We start from the raw sequence: 22,674 nt of genomic DNA on the forward strand, positions 1-22,674 counted from the left end.
TGATGGACAGCTGTGAGACAAACGACAAATGTATGCATGTGTTAGTAAATCAGAGTTGTATTTGAAGACAAACTGTCTGGTGTAAACGCCTAGTTATATCCCTGTAGTTAGAGCATACAGTCTTATCTCCTTTCTTGTGGACGGGGCACATGATGCTCAGGTTCCAGTAGTCGGGTACGCGTTCTTCCTGCCAGATTGTGTTAACTAGCTGATGCATACACTTATAAGCGTGTCGCCTCCGGATTTCAACAACTCGGCTGGTGGACCATCGGCTCTTGCTGCCTTATTATTCTTTAGGCGGTTTATTGTTGTCTTTACCTCATCTTAGCCGGGCGGTATACATTCAATACCATCTTCTGGGATTGGATTTGTGGTATCTTCGTTGTCTTCGCTACTATTGGAAACAAAATGTTTGGAAAAGTGCTCTTTCCATATCCTTAGCACACTATCTGTATCAGTTACCAAATTATCTTGCTGGTCTCTACAGTAGGATGTGCCTGTACCATAGCCATCAGTTCGATGTTTCAGTCTTTGGTAGAACTTTCGTACTTCATTCTGGCTCCTCGATTTTTTCACACACCCGCTTTTTCATTTCTCTTTTTTCCTGCGGAAAAGACGTTTCTCCTCTCTCCTTTTCTACCGATACCTCTTTCGTGCGCTACGCGTTGCTAATGATTGTAGAATGGCCCTATATGCCGCATTTTTCACTTCGATTGATTCCTTGGTGGAGGTATCCGGTATCCAAGTTTGGATTTTGCGGCTATTTGCATGGAGTGGGCAATACTTTGCCATTGTGCTGATATGTTATCGGGACGAGGAGTGCTTTGATTAAGCAATTGGGCTAGTTGAGTGGAATATGCTGTTGTGCTGCAGCTTACCGATGTCCAACTTCCGCGTTGTGTATGTTCGTTCTTTATTTGCAACGTTTAGACGGGTACGTCTCTTTGCTGCAACAAAGTAGTAGTCTTAGTCTGTCTTTGCTCCTCGGAACGATCGTGTATCCAACACGCTCAATGAATGTCTTCTATATATCACAACATCATCAATTTGATTACTTTTTCTTTGATCTGAAGGCAGCCAGGTGCCCTAATGAATATCGAGATGCTTAAATCTGGTACTGCTAATTACCATGTTTTTTGCCTCTGCGAAGTCTATCAGCCTCATTCCATTGTTAGATGTTTCACTGTGGAGACTGAATTTTCTGACTGTTGGGTCAAAGATATTCTCCTTTCCAATTTTGACAATAAAATCGCCTAGAATAATTTTAATATCATGTGCAGGACAACGTTCATACGTTTCTTTTAAGCGCTCGAAAAATATATGTATCTTAGGTTTGTTCGTCGTTGTCTTCGGTTGACGCTTGAGCGCAAATAAAGCTAATGTTAAAGAATTTTGGTTTTATCCTTATCGCTGGGGTTGTAAAATAAAAGACGAGACGGTAACGTCTAATCTCTCTGAGTGCTTGTAAGACACTAAATTGATTAAAAGGTATTTCACTTAAGAACTACTTATGAAAAACTATCTTAACCTAATACAGCCAAACCATAACTCTAGTATTCTGTGCATAGAATAAAGTATATGATTAGACTGCTTACGCGACTCCAACTTTACAATAATCTTATTCTAATCACTGTTGCTGTGAACTCATGTGTAGAATATTTATGAAACACTTGATCAATATTCTCAAAACACCCGGGAATATGAAAAACATGTACAAATTAACCCACTTAAAGCCACTGGCCGTTTAAATGCCACCAAAAATGGTTGCAAAAATTGACATAAAACTCGGGTTTTTTCGCATATTTTTGTGGGGTTTTTTGCATTTGGTTATAGTAATGTCTATTATCTGTAATTCCATGCTTAAAAGGTTTCATTTGGTCCATGCATTTCCACGCAATCGGCCTAAAACGCAAGGAAATAAAAAAAATCGACTTTTTTGCAATTTTGATGAAAATTTTAAATATGCGATAAAAATTTAATCTAAAATGTTACATTCATATAACTTCAGGGATTTGTTAGGGATGTAGTAAAAGTATTTTCTCAATAAAAACCAAGGGATTGACATGTAAGAATACACCCTGTAGGAAGTGTGGGGTCATGTGTTGACATGTCGCCACTTTGTCTACTAATATGGTGACAAAGTCAACACTTTGTCACCAGGTTGTCAACTATTGATACCTTTACCTTAATAAGAAGAAGCATTGTGTATACCCTGTAGGAAGTGTGGGGTCATGTGTTGACATGTCGCCACTTTGTCTACTAATATGGTGACAAAGTCAACACTTTGTCACCAGGTTGTCAACTATTGATACCTTTACCTTAATAAGAAGAAGCATTGTGTATATTGACAGAATATAGCCCAAAAGTGTTTTTGTAAAAATCAATAAAATATTGTGAAAACTTAAAGCATATAATTTCAATAACAAGTATGTATGAGCAAAAGAAAATATAAAAGACATGTGAAAAATAAACAATTCTATAGCAAAGCACGAATTCTGAGGCGACTAACAACATTTGTGGTGAAATTTCGACAATTAGACATTATGTGGAACCTTTAGAGAAAATTGTGGAGCTTGATGTATATATTGTCCCGTCTCGCTGGAAATGCTGAATGCAACTAAACATAATAATGAATTACAATGTTGAAGAATTATTTGGCAAAAATCGATTGTGAGATTTTGCCAATGTTATACAGCAGTAATAGGCAAGCAAATTTAAGGACAATTTTTTATTTATGTTTATTTATACATGTTTATTCTTTCCAATTCCTAGATGTTATATCAACATTCAGCGAATCGCCTGATAAAACGTTAAGTGCAACAGAAGAAGAACTATTTTAAGCAGTCAAGTCATTGGCGCGACTTGGCCAAGAAAATAAAACGAAAACGTTTTTTCTTATTTATATGTTAAAATGTTTAAGCAGCCTTGAAAACATTGTCTTTTTTACTAATTTTTACTTATGTGGAATCTTTGGCTTAGCCATTTAAAAAGATAAAGATTTTCAATATTATTTGTTTTATTCTTTAATGAAATATAGTATTTAAACGAATGTGAAGCTTCATCTCCTTATTAGCTGTTTTATCTATGAAAAGTTCCAAATAAGATAAAATTTAGTATTGAAAATCTGGTACTATTGACTCACTACCTCCAATGTCTATACTGACTCACTACCTCCATTGTCTATACTGACTTACTACCTCCAATGTCTATACTGACTTACTACCTCCATTGTCTATACTGACTCACTACCTCCAATGTCAACACATGGTTCCTCAGGAACTACTGACTTACTATTGACATACTAGTTCCATTGTCAGTACTGACTTTCGAATGACACGTTCATACAAAATGTCTATAGGAAATTACATTAGTTGTCTACAGTTTGTCAGTAGTACTGTTGACAATGTCAGTAGTAAGTCAGTATAGATTCACTATTGACATTTCCTACAGGGCACCTATATTACCCTTCAAAATTTTCGGTACTTTTAAAAGAAAGCCCGATTGCAGGAAAACTATTCGTTTTAGAGAAAAAAAGTTATTTTTTAAGAAATGCTTAGAAAGTCCCAAAAATAGAATTTTCATACAAAATTTTAAGTTTTCTCGCAAAAAAAAATCTCGGCGCTAAGTGGGTTAATTTGTACAGGGTTGAATCTGGAGACTAAGTGTTTTAACATCCGACCAACTACAAACCCGCAACCAAACTCATGCTTTGTGTTATGGTAGCTATAAGTGCAGATCATGGTCCTTAAAAAGTTTGCGGGGGTCGTCAACTTTAGATGGTTTTATCTTTTCCTTTGTTATACCCTCCACCATAATATGGAGGGTATAATTAAATTTATCATTCCGTTTGTAACACATCGAAATATTCATCGGAGACCCTATAAAATATGTATATTCTTGATCAGTGTAAAATTCTAAGTCGATATAACCATGTCCGTCCGTCTGTTGAAACCAAGATACAGCTAGCAATTTTTAATTCAAAAAAATCTACTTTTTTGTAATTTTCGACTTTTTATGAAAAATTTAAATATGCGATAAGAATTTAATCATAAATGTTAGAATCATATAAAGTCAGGGATTTGTTAGGAATATAGTAAGAGTATTTTCTCAATCAAAAACCAAGGGATTTGCACGTAAGGATACACATATATTACCCTACAAAATTTTTGGCGTTTTTTAAAGAAAAAAGAAAAAACTTATTTTTTTAAAAATGCTTAAAAAGTCTCAAGAATATAATTTTCATAAACAATTTTAAGTTTTCTAGCAAAAAAAATTCTCGGCGCTAAGTGGGTTAAAGGGAGTACTATTACTTAAGATATTTTGTTCCTGCGCGCAATAAGAGGAAGAGATTAGAACATAGAGAAGACTTCCTTCCAGCTGCGTTTGAGTCGTTAGATAATCAAATAAGAACAAATAAGAAGTCGAAGAAACGTAGAGTGAAACAGGGATTTCTACAAGGCTGGGCGATATGTTCGGAACTGGTTAACCTCCAACTTTCTGAAATTCCACAACCTCCAGATGGCATAAAGATCGTAATATGTGTGCAAGATTGTACGATCTTGGTCTTATCATGTTAGTGCAGTTCTTCCATCTGCGGAATATGAAACTGTTCACCACATGGACGGCGGAAATGAGGCTCCCACCTGAATATATTGGTAGATGGTGTCCTGATTCCGACCACAAACTTCCCCGTAATATTGGGTGTAATGTTTAATAGCAAATTTAAACAGTACGCGCAAGCCACATCTATTTGCGACACGATCAGAAGTAGCTGGCTGACAGCACTTGGGGTGCTGACTAGAGTTGTACAATCTAGTTCATTTGAAAGATCTAGTTCAATAGTTTAGCTCTTTTAACTGAACTAGTTCAGTAATCTAGTTCATTGTTCACTATCCAGTTCAATCATTCGGATCATAATCGTTCAAACAAACGCATACATAAACCAAATAGAAATAAACAATAGAATAATATAATTTAAATACACCAGAACAAAAGTATTAAATTTACATGTTTTATTCCATTCATAAAGAAAGATTAATGCTTAGTTTACATTTACGGAATCCACTCGATTTCAACTGTCAAATCCATAGGTTAAACGTCAAATGAAATCCAGATGAGATTTCATTTGACGTTTGAGCTATGGAATTGACAGTTGAAATCGAGTGGATTTCGTAAATGTAAACTTAGCATAAGTTGGTATTAATTTAAGAATACACGTCCTTCATTTAGTTGGCTGGCAAAAAACTTATGTTGTGTGTGTGTGTAGAAACTGTCAATGCGAAAAAGCTTTGTGCGTGTGTGTTTCTTTTTATTTATTTTTTTTCTATCCAAAACCAGGCACATTCAATATTGGAATATGTGGAATTTGTTGTGTTTTTGAAGAAATCTTCACTTTCGAACAGATATTCATTGTACCTTGATCCAACACGTAAACAAACGCATCACATTACGAAGGCACCACTTCACACAGACGACGGCGTAACTTTATGCATATGTGAACGACATGTTGAACTAGATTGTGAATCGTTCGTTCGTTAATCGTACGGTCGCTGACTGATTATAGTTCAGTGAACTATTGAACTATAATGAACTATATCGACTGATCTAGTTCATACGCTCTATTCATTGAATCGTTCAATTGAACTAGTTCGTTCATGAACTATACAACTCTAGTGCTGACAAAGAAACTATGTTGACCTCTTAAAGAGCAATAGGCCGGTCTGTGGCAAGTTATGCGGCGCCAGTGTGGTATGCAATTGTTAGCGCTACGCTGCCAAAAAATACCTGTCAGAATGCCGCCCTGGGAGGGAGAGGTCCAAAGGTAAAAGCGTGAACTTCTAGATCAATGAGCCTATCAGGCAGACCTGAATTGTATTTACACTGATGCAGTTGAGCAGACAGTACAAAGATTAAGTGTGAATGCTGTACTCGGAGACCGCTCATCCATGACATTAGAAGAACGCCAGCTGCCAAGGCAAACATGAGCGGTTTTAGCCTAGTCAGGATCTGGACAATGCAGCTACCTCAATTCATATTGGGCCTGAATGGAAGGTACCATATCTGCATGTGTATTGGAACCGCACAACCCGCTGCATTTGTTTAGTAGTCCAACTAACCCCACTCACATGTCTCCTGATTCGTTATAGACGCTGTCAGTTCAGACCGTTATATGGGGGCTATATCAAAACATGGACCCATGTTGATAAAATAGATAAGTAAATTTAGTTATATGGTAAGTAGTTAGAAAGAGTGGATAGGTAAGGACTTCAACGAAGAAATCTTCAGTTGATTGGTTTATAGATTTAAGCCTGAAGACGCCCAGAGTTTTTCCCATAGCCATCTGAGACTTCTTGAGAAAAGGACAATGACTGCGGCCTCCATGTCTGATAGGTATGAGACAGACGAGAACTCATAAGCACCGAAGAGTCTGTATCTAGTGTTGTTTAACATTGGACACCGGCACAGTAGATGCTCGAGGGTCGCTGTATCTACTCCTAATCCTCACATAGTCTGCAGTAATCACCATTTCACTGTGGTTCCGCCCGTGGACAAAAATCGAAAAATTTATGTCGACAAATTTAATTGCGATTGAAATAAATATTCTCTAAACACATTAAATTTTTATTATCCGTTGTTGGCGCCCGCAACTAATCAATTTCATATCCACTGTAAAACATTTTGTTGTTATTCAAATACTTGAATACAACAAAATATGGACTAAAGCTGAAATAAACACAAAGATGTATTTTTATTATGCAGTATTATTTTTGCCAATTTACAGCGGTAATATGCCATGTTAAGTCGCAGAAGTTGAGATTTTTATGTGGTACCTTAAAAACGAAAAAAGATCCGCAAAGCATTCGTAGCTTATTAGTGAAATTATCTATTATATAAAACTCAAATGACGTTCGTACGTGAATCAAAAACTCGACCAATTTACAACCGATTTATTTCGCGGTTGTCGCAAAATGTTCGTATTTATCCAAGGAAGGATCTGACGTATTTTATTTTTGAGATATCGCGAAGAATCCGCGAAAATTTGCAAAAATATATTTTGAAGAAATATTGTCAGAGAATATTGTCTCAAAATATTCGTATTTATTTATGTAAAGATCTGATGTATTTTATTTTTGAGATATCGCGAAAAATTCGCGAGAATTTGCAAAAATATATTTTGAAGAAAGATTGTCAGACAAAATTGTCTCAAAATGTTCGTATTTATTCAAGGAAGGATCAGACGTATTTTATTTTTGAGATATCGCGAAAAATTCGCGAAAATTTGCAAAAATATATTTTGAAGAAGGATTTTCAGAGAATAATGCTGCATCGCCTGAAAGTAACATTGGATACATAAATCATTGAAATTCCACGTTGATCTGGAGATATAGCATCGGGATCGGAGGTATCTACAAAAAAATGTAAAAGTTGTATGCGGATATCTATAGAACGGTAATAAATTTAGTCTCTAAAGTTGTTAAGTTCGACCGGCCCGAACTTCTATACCCACCGTCCTATTGTAGCTGTATTAGACCGTTGAGCTATGCCGATAATTCTCTGCAGAAATGTTTTATACCTCCAAGGGAGACTAACTACCAGTTATAGCCATTTCGTTTGAATAATGTGGGTATAAACTTTAGCGGAAATTGATTTAGAAGTAAGTATGCTAAATTATATTGAAATCGGTTCAGATTTGCATATACATAGCTCCCATAAATATTTTCGGCCGATTTCATGTATTTGATGCACCAAACATGCTATGTATATCCAATTTCAATGAAATTTGGAATGTGTGATGGTATTTGGATATGAAAGAAGTATATGGTAATATTCAAAAATGTTTTACAATCGTTGACGTTGAGGTTCACCATTTAATAAGTAGCGAACTGTCAATATATTTTATACAATATGAATATATTTATATTAATTGAAGTGTTTTAGCCGGGGTCGCATAAAATGAACCATAACAAATAATTTATGTGGAAGCTGTGTTGGTGGTAATATTAAAAAAAGGGTAAAAATGTTTTGAAGTTTACAAGTTTTTTTTGTGTTCTTTCTTGAATTCTGGTCAAACCACGGAAAATTTAGACCTGAAGTCAAAGAAAGAATTGGATAATACCCCTTGGGCAACATGATTCTAATGTATGACTTTACGATATATACACTGCATCCCCCTAAAATCGATGCTGACATTTCGAAGTTTTGAAATCTGGGTTTTTTTGAATTTTTCTTATAATTGGAGGGCGCAATTAGATAATAACTAAACTATTTATTTGATTGTAGAACTCGTGATTCCACGTCGTTTGATGTATATCTCATGAGTGTGCTTCATACAGCTTCTTAGTAATAGGAGTCCAAAGTCGAAATTTTGGTGCGTATATTTTCTTTATAAACCTATTTTTTGGCTTCAAAATTTACAACTGTGACTCAGGTACCCTTGAACCCCGGAAAATTATATTCTGCAAAATTATATTTTGATGATTTCGCGTGTTGAACCGCGATTTTCTTTGGTTATTTTTACATAAATGGAATCCTTTATACGCGATTTTATTATTTTCTAAAACCGTGTGGCATAAATTACCGAGATTCTGGAGTAATATTCGAATTTCGTATAAAATAGAATTTGGTAGCACATCCGCGGTTCTTGACGAATTTGTTTAAAATTTGTATAATGACGTATTTTTTATAGGCGGTCACTGAAATCGGATGCGCCTTATATACATCGCGCAATTTTTCCCACATAAATGTTTTTTGAACAGTAAGATGCAGCTGAAGGCACACTTTGGCCGATGAGTGAAAAGTGGAAAAACCGCTACGTATTGATAGAGATGCACTCGCTGTATCTGAAAAGTGCATTCGCCTTAAGTGACTTTTACGAACTCGAGAATTATACGTTTTTTAACTTTTATGTTTTTTCTTTGCTCGTAATTTCAATATTACTTTCTATTTCATAATCCTATTGTTTATCAAAGTAAGCAAATACACTTTCGGGTTTGTCATCGAAGTTTCAGAAAAGTCCGTCAGTCCTTGCATCGAAATTTAGCGAAATAGTAGAATAACTCCCAAAAATGTTTTTTCTATTTTTCGTGTTAAACAAAAAATATATTCCAAAAATAAGTTTTCGTGTTTTGTTGTTGCTGTAATATGCCTGTTCTAAATCCTATCTTTAAAATTTTGGTCTCATATTTTTCAACGCGTTGTCTAGATTCTGTATGTATTTTTAATTTATTTTTTCGGGTTTTATTGGGACTCTAAATTAGAATAAATTAAATATATTAAATTAAATATACTCAGTATTTCTTGATTTTCAGCGAAAATAGAAATACATTTAGTAAATAGGGCATCTACGGATAGATATGAAATGCTGTTAACGCTTTATATATACATTTTCTTATTGCAGCAAACATGGAATTTTTAAATAGTTTTTCTTTATAAGATAATAAAGCCCCCCATAACTTTGGAGCACAGTATCCAATTTTGTGAACGCGAACAGATTTGAAACCACCACTTTTTTCTTAATCTATACGGATGTGCTCGAAAAATTTTTTTAACATTTCTTCCAATGGAATTGCAAAAGAAATTTGAAATTTACCATATCAAATTATATTGAAATCGATTCAGATTTGTATATAGCTGTCAAACACGCAATGTATGTCCAATATCATTAAAATTTTGAATGTGTGACGAAATTTGGTATAGAAAGAAGCAGAGAAGTGCGCAAGTAGCTGATTTTGACACTCATAAGCCACATGCTGAAAAACAAGCGTATGTGCGGCTTGCTACTCTAAAAAATAAATGCAAGTGTTGCTTGTCATTCTCAAAATATGTACGAGTGTGGCTAGCCACTCATAAAATAAGTTGTTTAAAAATGGATATTTTTTGACACTTGCGTATGCTTTGCCAAGTAGTTTTAAATACGCAATAACAATTTCTGTCTTACTTTTTTGCTCATTGCACATCAAGTATTGTTTTCAACCCTTGTAATTCAACCGATTGTCTCGTGCTCTCCGAGAGAATGAGAGCTAAGATCACTGATTTTCAAACGTTAAAAGAACATGCAAAAACACACATAACATTCCAAGCAAATAAAGAAAAGCATACACAAACGAAACAACAACAAATAAAATTACAATTGTTTATTTTTTGTAGTGTTGTGTGTGTGTGCTTCCACTTGATAAGTCACTTGGCAAACTATCTACGATTGCGAGTTTTGTAACAGTGCAAAATATGATGAATACTTGTTTTACTTATTACGCATAAGCTACGGTCTTGATGCGTCGCAAGTATTTTTGGTGGTGGTGGAAAAAATACCGAGTGCGAGAAAACACATGCGTTAAAATAGCAAAAGGCCCAAAAAACTTGTGCGTGTTCAATTGGCTTACGGGGGCAAGTAACTCATTGATGATCTCTGGAAAGAAGTATGCCAAGTTATATTGAAATCGGTTCAGATTTGAATAGAGCTCCCTAAAATATTTGATGTATTTTAAATTTGGAATGTTGGATGTAATCTTCTTCTATTATATAAAACTCAAATGGCGTACGTGAATCAAAAACTCGAACAATCTACTACTGATTTGTCTCGCGTTTGTTTTAAAATGTTTGTATTAATCCAAGGAAGGATTAGACATATATTATTTTTGAAACAGTTAAATTTTTAGATGATATTCATATTTTTCTTGGTATACGTAAAAATCGATATCTGTTCCGTATCATGATTATTATTAATTTCAAGGAATATGCGGGGATGGCGAATGGTGAAAATAGTTTACAGATTTCTTTGAACTTCGGAGAGGCGGGGTGAAGAGATGTTGTTTTGTAAAAACTTAATATTTGCAAAAAATAAGAATGTATCGGTTTGAAATTTAGTTTACGAGACAATTTCATGGCAGAAAATCTGCGAAAAATATGCAAAATCAATTTTTAGAAACTTTATTTCTCCGCATATTTCTACTGCGCATTCGTGTTTGCATTATGTAGTGTCAACGAACATTCTATACGCACCAGCTGCGATTGACTTTTTCATTTATCTCTATGTCAATTTTTATTTTAATAGATTTTAGTTTCCATTTTATTCAAACAATTTGTGTGGAAGCTTATGCGAAAAAAGGTTTAAAAAACGTGAGATTGGTCTAAATTGTAAGTGATTATTATTAGCTTCGATTTGCTGCTTTTATTTTCAGCATGGTTTTGGAAAATCTAATATGAAGACGCTAAAGGAGCGACCGGATATGCTGCCGGAATCATTGTAATTTTTGGGGAATCAAGAGTCACGTCATTTGGTATACAACATTTAAAAATATAACGGATGAAGAGTATTGATTCAAAATGACTAACCGTTACTATTGATATGATTATGTATCATCATTCTTTTCTGTGGCTAAAAAATGAATTATGAAAAAATCTGATAAAATTGTCATTTCAACATAACAATGAACTGATACTGGTATTGAGAAATGATTCTAGAAGGACACTGAATAAAAAGGCTTCAAAAATACTTCATATCTGCAAATTTGCAATAATGTACGTATAATAACAAGTTATCGAACTCCGCATTTGTCTTCTAGCAGTTCACATCGAGATGCCTGATGAACTAACCCACCAGCGAATTGATCGTAGCATATATATAGTTGGGTGCGTAGTACTTCGCGGATTTCAATGTCGCTTCCGGGTTTTGTAAGCCGTTTATCATATGGCGAAGGTCCCCTACAGGATCTTATATTTGACTCAATATAAGAGTGAGAAATGTCATTGTTGGTTAGAGAAATGTTATGTGTATATATGTACATATATAGCCACGAAAAAATTGGACGGGTAGATTCGGGGGAAGCAATGACTCTCAAAGAACCCAAATATTAAATGCAGTATTTTATGAATCAGCACTATAAGATCGGTTTTAACTTCTTAGGTATCGTTTTCAATGTAATTCACAGTGCTGCAATAGGGAAAGCGGAAGTTGCAGTGGTAGGTACCGCGAGGGAACACTAATCTTCAATATTGTATTTGTTGATCACTATTTCTGATTTTTCAGCAATTGCATTATTAAAGGTAAAAACTTCGAAGTCAATAGAAATCGTAATTATAATAAGCGTGCAATGACGCTACCAATGCTACAGGCATTAACCCGAACACATTGTCATCAAAGTAATTAGGTGAATGGGTGAATAGGAAACAGAAACTGTTGGTCTGTTCCAAAACTGCAAGAGTCTACTAATTTGTAATATTTTTTCCTATAACTATAATGTTATCGTAGAAAAATAGTAGTGGAACAATGTATATATTTTACTTATGACATATCTAAATCAATTGAATTAAAAATAATCAATACCATATATGGAATATGCACTCGGAAAAAAATATTACCATGAATAAAATAATTTAAAATATTAAAAAATTGGCAATGTTAATAAAAGTATAGTCATTCCTTCGTATATTATCTTAGTCGGGGTAGCGAAGCACACCGGGTTCAGCTAGTTTTTTATAAAAATAAAAATGGGAAATGGTGTAATATGCTCTTTGAGTATAAGAGTATTTCGTCACCATAAATGCCGGAAGACGTAACCGACATGGAAATTGAAATTCGTTTTTTGATGGAATCTGATATATTAAGCTAAAATACATGCTCTGGCAAAATTTCAAGCTTCTACGTTTAAAAATAACGATCCTATTCAAAAAATGCCAATAGACGTAACAGCATACAGTAATTTTCATAGAACACAAAAGTCGTAACCCACATTATTTCAAAACTAAACCGCAGTACAAACAATGTATTCTTTGATATTTGCAGCAATTATAATGCCAGAGGGAGGGCTTATTGAGTTAATGTATAATTTCCACGGGGCGGATTCAGTTAACCGGTTATTTGACCCGAAAGTCCAGGTTCAAAACCGGGTTAGATCCAGTTCTACTGAACCGATTACTACAAAATGGGTAAGGTATGAAAGCTTATGGAAATACCTATCACATGGTGTAGTTACTTTAACAGTTTTGTCTTTAACTCGGCTTATGTCTCCATATATGTATAATGGGACTCTTAGGTTACGATATCTCAAGAATGGTAGCTTTTTTCAAAAATCACAAAGACCATTCTTTTAGTTAATTTTTAAAGCAATAACTTTGACTTAAGACGGTTTTTACTGGTCTTACAGAAAAAATCCCTAATTGAAATAATTGAGGTGTTGATACGAAAACGTGTATATGCTCAAAATTCACGTCGTTCTAATAGAAAGATGTATTCTTTAAAGACGGATACGATTAGGCTGTAAGTTTGCTAAAGATGGTCTGGTCAACCAACCCATGGTTTAATAGAGATCAACTGATTGTAATAATCAAATAGGTCCAGACAAAAACGAAAATTTTCTGTATTGGTTTACTTATACAAAAAGACAGAAGATCCTACAGTCACTGCGACAATTGGTTTTTGATCCTAGCAGTATAATCTTTTTTAAAACTGATATCAAAGACGACTACCAGATTCTACCATATAGAAGTTCCGGAAATTTTGAGGCAGTGGATCCTCCTCAATTTACACACAAAGGCTAAAAGTTTCAAAAAAGAAATTTCAACACCTGCAAGACTTAAAACGCTTAATTCCAAGTGATTGTCATTACTTTTATGACAATTAAAAGGTACATTTAAACTGTTACAGATCACTTAATTTATATGAACTATATTTTGTCCATAAATTGACTTAAATACAACAATAAATATAATATTCCAGATTTAATATCGTCTAATACAATTGAAATTATAAGTAATTATAGTGGTGGTTGGAAGAAACAGTTCACCTTATTGTGGTCCATTGAAATATCGTCGTCAAGACTGGGAATTGAACCCAACACCGTCAGATTGCTAGTTTAAAGTTCGCTTAACCGCGTAGGCCAATAAACCAGTCCTAATTTGTTTATAATTTTTCATTTTTACTAGTTTCTTCAAATGTATACTCAATAAATTGTGGGTTACGTCTTTTAGCATTTCAGAAAAATACAATACCAAAAGACGTAACCCACACAGCTTCTAACATTCTGGAAAAAAAAATTAATTTTTTCCAAAAATATATTTCTTCTCTGTCTTAAATTACGATACTAAAAATTTTCGATATTTTATAACACCGTTTTCATTTTATAACGTTTTTTGCTTCTCCTGTAAAGTTTTATTTTTGTGGGTTACGTCTTCCGGCATTTATGGTGACGATTTATTATTAACAGATAAGAGTTTGTTAACTTATGTTATGGTGAAGATTAAATGCAAATCGTGTAGATGGCGGTTTAAGCGATTTTAACAGACATGGAAAACATTGTTTCCTCTTTTGGATACTGGCCGTACAGGCTTACATCGATCAATTTGTTTATGGAAGCATAACATTTAATAGTACGGTCTAAGCTAATGTCGTCTGCACTTGTACGATTTGTAAAACCTATTACGCATCCTAATTTTAACACCAAATTCCTGCCTAAAATAAATGTTAAAGTTGTGTTCTAAATTTTTTAATTAATTTTTTTTATTATTAAAATAGAAAAAATAATAATACACTTTTAATGTACTTTCAAATTTTTCTTAGTATACTTAGAAAACAAGTATTTTCACTACAACAAAGTTCTCAGAACTTAAAAAGCATACAAAACAACTTGCAATGCCATGTAACCGGTAGCAAAGAAAGCAACAAAGAAGGATAAGGCACGGGCTGGTTGGGGAATAACAACAACGGCATAGACAATAGTGTGGAGAATACGGGCAGCAGCAACAGCACGGAACAAATTAATGGCCAAGAAAGCAGCTGGATTGGTCAAAACGTACAAGAAGCCGGTAATGAAGAAAGGCAAAATGTTTTCCATATCATTCAAGTGGGCTCTGGGAAAGAAGAAGAAAGTGGAAATGGAAAAATAAATTTCGAATTTTGAAATTTTGCTTAGAAATTCTTACCTGCGTACACGTTCAACGTAGGGATTGTCATAGGCGACCTTATCCTTTTTGGACATGCAATCTTCGGGGTTGGCGAAAGTCTGGAAGAAAATGGAGAGAATGTAATTAAAATGAATGAAATGTATAAAACAGAAAATAGAAATGGGAAGGTTAATTTTATGGAGTGCACGCCGATTTATATTGGATCAATGACATGGGATCTAATTTTTATCTCCAAGTTCGAACGGCAGTTTTTCATGCCTGAAATACAGAAAATGTGAGCCAACAATACATGAGGGGATTTGCCATCGCCAAAAATTTTGATATTCTGGTCAAGGATTGCACCGCATACATTCTGAGTGCATGACGGGCTTGTTCATCACTGTACCACGGTGGCTCCCTTCTTTTGTTTTATATTTTCTATATTTTGTTAGTTAGTCTTTTTGACGCTATTGAGCTATTGAATAAATGCGAATAAATTTTTGTAAGTTATACGAGTACCTATGCCGCTATTTGAATAATTAGCAGATTGCGCTCTGTGAAAAAGACCTAAATTTCGACTCTCTCTTTTTGAAAAAAATAATGGAAATAGTTAGAGTTCCATCAGACCATCTGTTTTTCGTATCTTATGTATCTGTTTTTCAGATCTGTAAGTTCTACTGTTCGTGTGATACATAAAAAAATTTTGATGAATCAAAATGAGATGACAACACGTATGTACATTTTTTTCGATTAGAGCGTTCTCTATTCTCGTCTGTAAACCAGGGATGGAAAAATGAAAATTTCAAAAAGTACTAAAATTGTACTTTTTTTAATAAAAAGGTACTTTTTATTATTTTTTAAGGAAAAAAATTAAAAAAAATTTTATTCAGTAAAAAACAACAACAAAGGCTTAAATCTTTGAAATCTAAAGAATGTTCCAAAATGGTATATTTTTTATACCATACTGGAGGGTATATTTAACTTTGTCATTCTGTTTGTAACACATCGGAATATTCGTGGGAGACCCTATAAAGTATATAACCAGATCCATCCGTCTGTTGAATTCTATATACAGCTCTCCATATTTAATATGGAGCTTTTTTTATTTGGTACAGAAGCTTTAATTTCTCCTAGGAAGTTTGGTATTGCAAATGGGCTCTATAGGTTCACGTTTTGATATAGCCTGGAGCTGGCAAACTATCGTTTTGATCGATGTCGTAAAGCCTTATTTATATTGAACTCTGAACAAATGATTTTCTTTTTAAATAATTCGTGACAGATAAAAATGTTTTGGACTATCTGTCGATAGTTTCCCAGCTCTAATATAACCCCCATAAAAGAGGTATTGCAGATTCTCATATTGGAATGTACTTCGATACCTCTCGATGTGAATCTTTTAAATGATTAGTCTACCGTAGTGAAATAATCAATATAGGTTCATATTTTGGTATATTCCCATATATCCAGATTTATAAATTTCTAGTAATTTTAATCTTTAATTTTGCATTTTTAGTTCCAAATAAAATTTTTCTAGACTAGAGTATGGAAATGGTACTGAATTGGCCGCGGGGGTACTTCGGTACTTTTTATAGTGAAATAGTACTGAAAAAAGTACTATTGTACTGAATTTTCCATCCCTGCTGTAAACATAAAGGGAACCGCTGCACTGTGGTTTAGCTAGTATGGGAGAGAGCGACACAAATATTTCTAATCAAGATATCGATCTGAAAATTTTACAGTAAACTCGTAGTGACCAGAAGATAATTTTCCCCAAAAATCATCAGGATTGGTCCACTTTTAGGTATAGATCCCCATAACGGTACTTCCAGTTTTTTACTCATTTCAAGATTTTGTCTATATTTTCAAAGTGAATTCGCTGTAATTTGACATTTTGTGTTTAACTATTTGGCCTAAATTTTCTACAGAAAACTTTTGTAAAAATCATGAAATTTTATGAATTTTATACTTGAAATGGATTAACTGAACAATATGAGGTACAGAATATTCTTACTAGGTGCGTTAACATAAACAACAATGTCCTATAGGTCTCAAACAGGGAATATCTGGAAACTAAGATGTTTTATTAGAATTTTTAGTCGCGAAGATGGGTTGGCATCTATTACAATAAACACTAGCTACAGGATATCTCGATTAGGAGAGTTCCCAGATCGACTAAAAATGTACCAGGTTATAAAAACAGTAAACAAGACCACACGTGGTGTCCTGATTGCCATTTTAACCATTCCACGTTTTTTAGTTTTCTGTGTGGAGATTAAATCTTCGGCAGGCCGTCCGCGTTGTTACTTTCAACGGCAGATAATTTTTGAAGTGGCATGTATCTTTCAAAAATAATGGTGTCTTTTATAGCCAGCAATTTGCATGATGTTTATCAATTTTTTTGTTCTCTTGTTCTGTATCCAGATTTTTGAAATTCCTTTGCAGAGATAGTGTATACGATCTGACAACTTAGAGAAATCATATCCCGCAACATCCACCTGAAGGTTTGCTAAAATTTCTTCGACTACCGTCCGTCCCATGCTGACATTGATAACGTTTTTGAAACACAATATTTAAAAACATACAAAGGTGAAAACACACATTCAAACTGTAATCCTAAACACATAATTTTTTTAGGAAATAAGATCGATACCAAATGCAAAACAACAACACCGATTGCTTGAAAATACCCAAAAACCCTATATTAAACATTCACAAAACTCCGAGTATACTCAGTATAATGAAAACTGAATACCGCTCGGCAACTTTCGGCAGACGAGATAATTTTTTTCTAATTCTGGACACTTCCACGAACATTTAAATAAAAATAACGTGAGGATCCGCGAGGATCCAAGGTACTAAAAGTGTATTTCTTTTCACAATATTTAATAAAATCACTCACAAAAATACATTTCAAAAGAAATCAATTTTACTACAAAATAAAGATACAACTTTATGATGTTATCAATTAAAAAAAAAAAAAAAAATAACAATACCATTAACTTTAACTTCCATTTCTTACTATAGCAATATTACACATTACTTTTTGGTAATTATCACTTTAAACATGTCACTATTTTAAAGGAAATTTCAATGTCTTAATTTCTTCAAATGGAAATGCTCACTTCTGTGGCTCTGCTTTAGCAAGTACCGTTAGAAGTTGCAAAAAGAAAGCCGGAATACTAAAATTTGATGTGTCTACGATGGATTTGAATAGTTACAATCATAATTTGTAGACATCGATTTTTGTATTTTTGTCGCGGGCTGGGACCACAGTGCGCTGTTTTGTTTGTTTGGCAAAGTTGTTGTTTACATTTTTAGGTTATGTCATACCAAAAAAACATAACCAGGTATGATAGCAAAAATCATAATCTGTATGTAAAATGACAATTTTGTGAATATACAAGCTTCAAAACATACATACGTAAAAAAGCAGATGGTCTGATGGCACCTTTAACGAATATATTGACTAACAGATACAAACCGAAAGCTGTTGATCGATAAGGGGGCCCGCACTACTACTTTGCCCAAACGCACTTACAGTTGTCCACTTAACTAAAAAGTGCCGAAAGGTTTTTTCTACTATCTAGTTTTGTCAAAATGTAATACCCATACATACCCACATAAATTCGGCATCAACTCGGAGTTTTTCTACCCACTGAGATTCCAAAATACCATGTTACATCTACTTCAGAAGCAAAAAGGTAACTTCTATGGGGCTATATAAAGATATAGGCCTATGCCGACAAATTTCAGGTGGAAAGTTATATACTAAATACCAAATTTTAGCCGTTTCAGTGGGATATTGAGGCCACAACCTTCAAAATAGCGAAAATCGGGGGGATCGTTCTATGGAGGTTATATTAAGACGTGAACCTATACCCACAAATTTCTGGTGGAAAGTTTTATACCACCAACGAAGACTAAATGCCAAATTTCAGCCATTTCGGTTGGATATTGGGGCTACAACCTTCAAAATACCGAAAATCTGGAGGTGCTCTTCTATGGGGGCTATATGAAGATATGCACCTATGTACATATATCTACAATTGCTTGATGAAAAGTTGTATACCCCGACGAAGACTAAATACAAAATTTCAGCCATTTCGGTTTGATATTGAGGCCACAACCTTCAAAATACGGAAAATGGGAATGGATCCTTCTATGGGGCTACATGAAGACTAAATGTCACATTTCAGCCATTTCGGTTGGATATTGGGCCACAACCTTTAAAATACCGAAAATCTGGAGGTACCATTCTATGTGAAGGCGTGGACCTATATCTACAACTGCATGATGGAAAGTTGTATACCTCCGACGAATACTAAATACAACATTTCAGCCATTTCGGTTAGATATTGAGGCTACAACCTTCAAAATACCGAAAATCGGGAGGTACCGTCCTATGGGCGATATATGAAGACGTGGACCAATGGCCAGAAATTTCTGGTGGAAAGTTTTATACCCCAACGAAAACTAAATGCCAAATTTCAGAAATTTCGGTTAAATGTTGAGGTAATAACCATCAAAATTCCGAAAATCGGGAGGTACCCTTCTATGGGGGCTATATGAAAACGTGGACCTATACCTACAACTGATTTATACAACTTTGTATACCCCCGACGAAGACTTAATACAAAATTTCAGCCATTTCGGTTAGATATTGAGGCCTCGACCTTCAAAATACGGAAAATCGGGATGGACCGTTCTATGGGGCTATATGAAGACGTGGATCCATACTGATAATTCTCTACTGGAATATTTTATACCCACATCGAAGACTAAATACCAAATTTCATCCATTTCGTTTTGACAATGACGATGAAACCTTCAAAATATCAAAAATCGAAAGGTATCCTCTAACGAAGACGTGGACCTATACCGACAAATTTCTGGTGTGAAGTTTTTTACCAAGGAACACTAAATGCTAAATTTCAGTCACTTCGGTGAGATATTGAAGCCACAACCTTCAAAATACCGAAAATCGAGAGGTACCCTTCTATAGGGGCTATATGAAAACGTGGACCTATACTCATAATTCTATTCTGGAATATTTTATACCCCTATCGAAGAACATATACCAAATTTCAGCAATTTCAATTGGATATGGAGGCCAAAACCTTAAAAATTCCAAAAATCGAGAGGTACCCGTCTATGGGGGCTATATGAAAAATTCGACCTATACTGATAGTTCTCTTCCAGAATATTTATACTCACCAATGAATACTAAATGTAAAATTTCAGCCATTTCGGTGAGATATTGAAGACACAACCTTCGAAGTACCGAAAATAGGGGTACCGTTCTAGGGTGCCTATATGAAGAGGTGGACCTATACCGACAAATTTCTGGTGGAAACTTGTTTACCCCCAACGAAGATTAATGCCAAATTTCAGCCATTTCGGTTGGACATTTAGGTCAAACCCTTCAAAATATAGAAAATTTAAAGGGATCGTTCTATGGGGCCTATATGAAAACCTGGACCTATACTGCTAATTCTCTTTTGGAATATTTTATGCTTTATCCTTTAATGGGGGGTCTATATGAAAACGTGGACCTATTCTCACAAATCTCTTCTGGTATATTTTACACCCCCATCGAAGACAAAATTCCAATTTTCATCCATTTCGGTTTGATAATGACGCTGAAACATTCAAAATACCGAAAATCAGAAGGGACTCTTGTATGGGTGCTATATGAAAACGTGGACCAATACCCATAATTCTCTTCTGGAATATTTTATATCCCCATTGGAGACTAAATTCAAAATGTCTGTCATTTTGGTTGGTTGGATAAGGTTGTGTCTTCAACCTTCAAAATACCGAAAATCGTCAGGTAACGTTCTAAGGGGGCTATATGAATACGTGGGTCAATGTCGACAAATTTCTGGAAGAAAGTTTTATACTCCCAACAAGGACTAAATGCCAACTTTAAGTCAATTCCGTTGGATAAAGAAGACACAACCTTCAAAATACCGAAAATAGGGGGTACCGTTCTATGGTGGCTATATGAAGACGTGGATCAATACCGACAAATTTCTGGTGAAAACTTGTTTACCCCCAACGAAGACTAAATGCCAAATTTCAGCCATTTCGGTGGGAAATTGAGGCCACAACTTTCAAAATACGGAAAATCGTTAGGTACCCTTCTATGAGTCTATATGAAAACGTTGGCCTATACTCATAATTCTCTTTTGTAATATTTTATACTCCCATCGAAGACTAAACATTGTTAGTAAGTTAACAGACACACCTATTAAATGCATAGTGCAAAGAAGACATTCAGAGATTTAGGCGATTTGCTTTGCTTAATGTTGTTTATTAAGTGTTCGCGAAAAGAGGCATGCAAAATAAATAACAGAGAGAAAGTAAATGACTTTTGCCGGTTGCTGATGTTTAATTATTGTCGACTCCCCTCTGTCAACGAAGACTTTGACCTTTCATGGTTCAACATAAAAGATCTCCACAACTTTCATTCGCATCTTGAAGAAAGTTTGAATAAAATAGAAAATTACTTATTATAAAAATTTCTATTTAGATGAGACTTTCTCAGCCATAAGCCATATTAAGTGTTATCAATTTTCGATATTTGACGGTAAAACTGGACTTGAAAACCGTTAAATATTATAGCATGTTTTGAAAGCTGTGAATACTGATCTCCAAAAAATATGTTCGTTCCATACTTTTCTATAAAACACCTGATGGAAAATTCGTTATTTCTGGATTTATCTAATCCAACACCTATTGAACTTTGACTTTTATTTTATTGTAAAAAACATTGAATAGAGGTTGTTACCCTTATCAGGTTTTAACTAACAATTGATAACAAATCAAAAATATTCCAGTGGGCCCTTAATCACCTTCGTAATAGACATTTGTACAAATTTAGTTTTTACACCCAAACACACCCTTCTTCTGAAATATTTCACTGATAACATTGAAACAATTTGCCACTGTACTTTTGATGGCCTCATAAAAACTTACCTTGGTCTTGAAACGTTGTACGGCGGTAAGCGTGGACATCAACAACATTTTCAATACCAAAACTCCGCTCCAGAAGACATAGGATTTGAAGACGGCATTATCGAAAGTCAATAAATCTAATACGGCCATTTTGTTGTTGCTTTTTTTCAACTTAATTTAATTTACAGAAAAACAATGAAAAACTACCGGCGTATTCGACACTTCGTAGTGAACTGAAGTGACGATATAACAAATGCTAGTTTTTTGGTCTCAACATTTTTCTTTATGGGTTTCGTGTACTGTCGTTTGCATTCGTTATCTCTGTGTTTATTTGAATTCAATGTCCGGCGGAATTCTCAATAGTCAATGGCATGGTGGTGGGCATGCTGCATATTTTCTATAGAAAATATATAGCCCCCCCAAATTGGTCTCTCTTGCTATGGTTGTAGAGAGGTCTAACAATCGTTGGGCCATATGTAGTTGTTTAGTTTGTTTTCCAGCGAGTTTCTCAAACGTTGTTGCCGAACATTAAATTGGGGATTATGAGACGTTCCATAATAAATGTCTCACTATTTGTGGGTATCAGTATGGACTTTGAATTATGGAGATCACATTTATGTATATAAACACAAATTTCTGTCAGTTTAATCGGAATTTGTGTCATTGATGACCTAATGACCTATGACTTTAAAACGAAAAGAGCAAGTACCCACTACTTAATTTATTATACCCTCCAACATAATATGGTATAATTAAGGTATAATTAAATTTGTCATTCCGTTTGTAACACATCGAAATATTCGTCGGAGTCCATATCTTCTTGATTATCATAAAATTCTA

The 22,674-nt window shown here is 34.5% G+C and overlaps 1 protein-coding gene across 1 annotated transcript; it reads right to left on the bottom strand.

Annotated features, from left to right (window-relative positions):
* Window positions 1–14,464: 14,464 nt before the first annotated feature.
* Mgstl (Microsomal glutathione S-transferase-like) lies at window positions 14,465–22,079 on the bottom strand. Its single transcript, XM_073973986.1, has 3 exons — window positions 21,856–22,079; window positions 14,917–14,996; window positions 14,465–14,844 (listed from the first exon to the last, which is right to left on the bottom strand). The coding sequence occupies exons 1-3, from the start codon at window positions 21,982–21,984 to the stop codon at window positions 14,601–14,603; spliced, it is 453 nt and encodes a 150-aa protein (XP_073830087.1). The 5' UTR covers window positions 21,985–22,079; the 3' UTR covers window positions 14,465–14,600.
* Between the last annotated feature and the right edge of the window lie 595 nt (window positions 22,080–22,674).

The sequence above is a fragment of the Musca autumnalis genome, unplaced genomic scaffold (assembly GCF_047663935.1).
Source record: "Musca autumnalis isolate F117 unplaced genomic scaffold, ASM4766393v1 scaffold_3, whole genome shotgun sequence".
Taxonomy (NCBI): Eukaryota; Metazoa; Arthropoda; class Insecta; order Diptera; family Muscidae; genus Musca; species Musca autumnalis.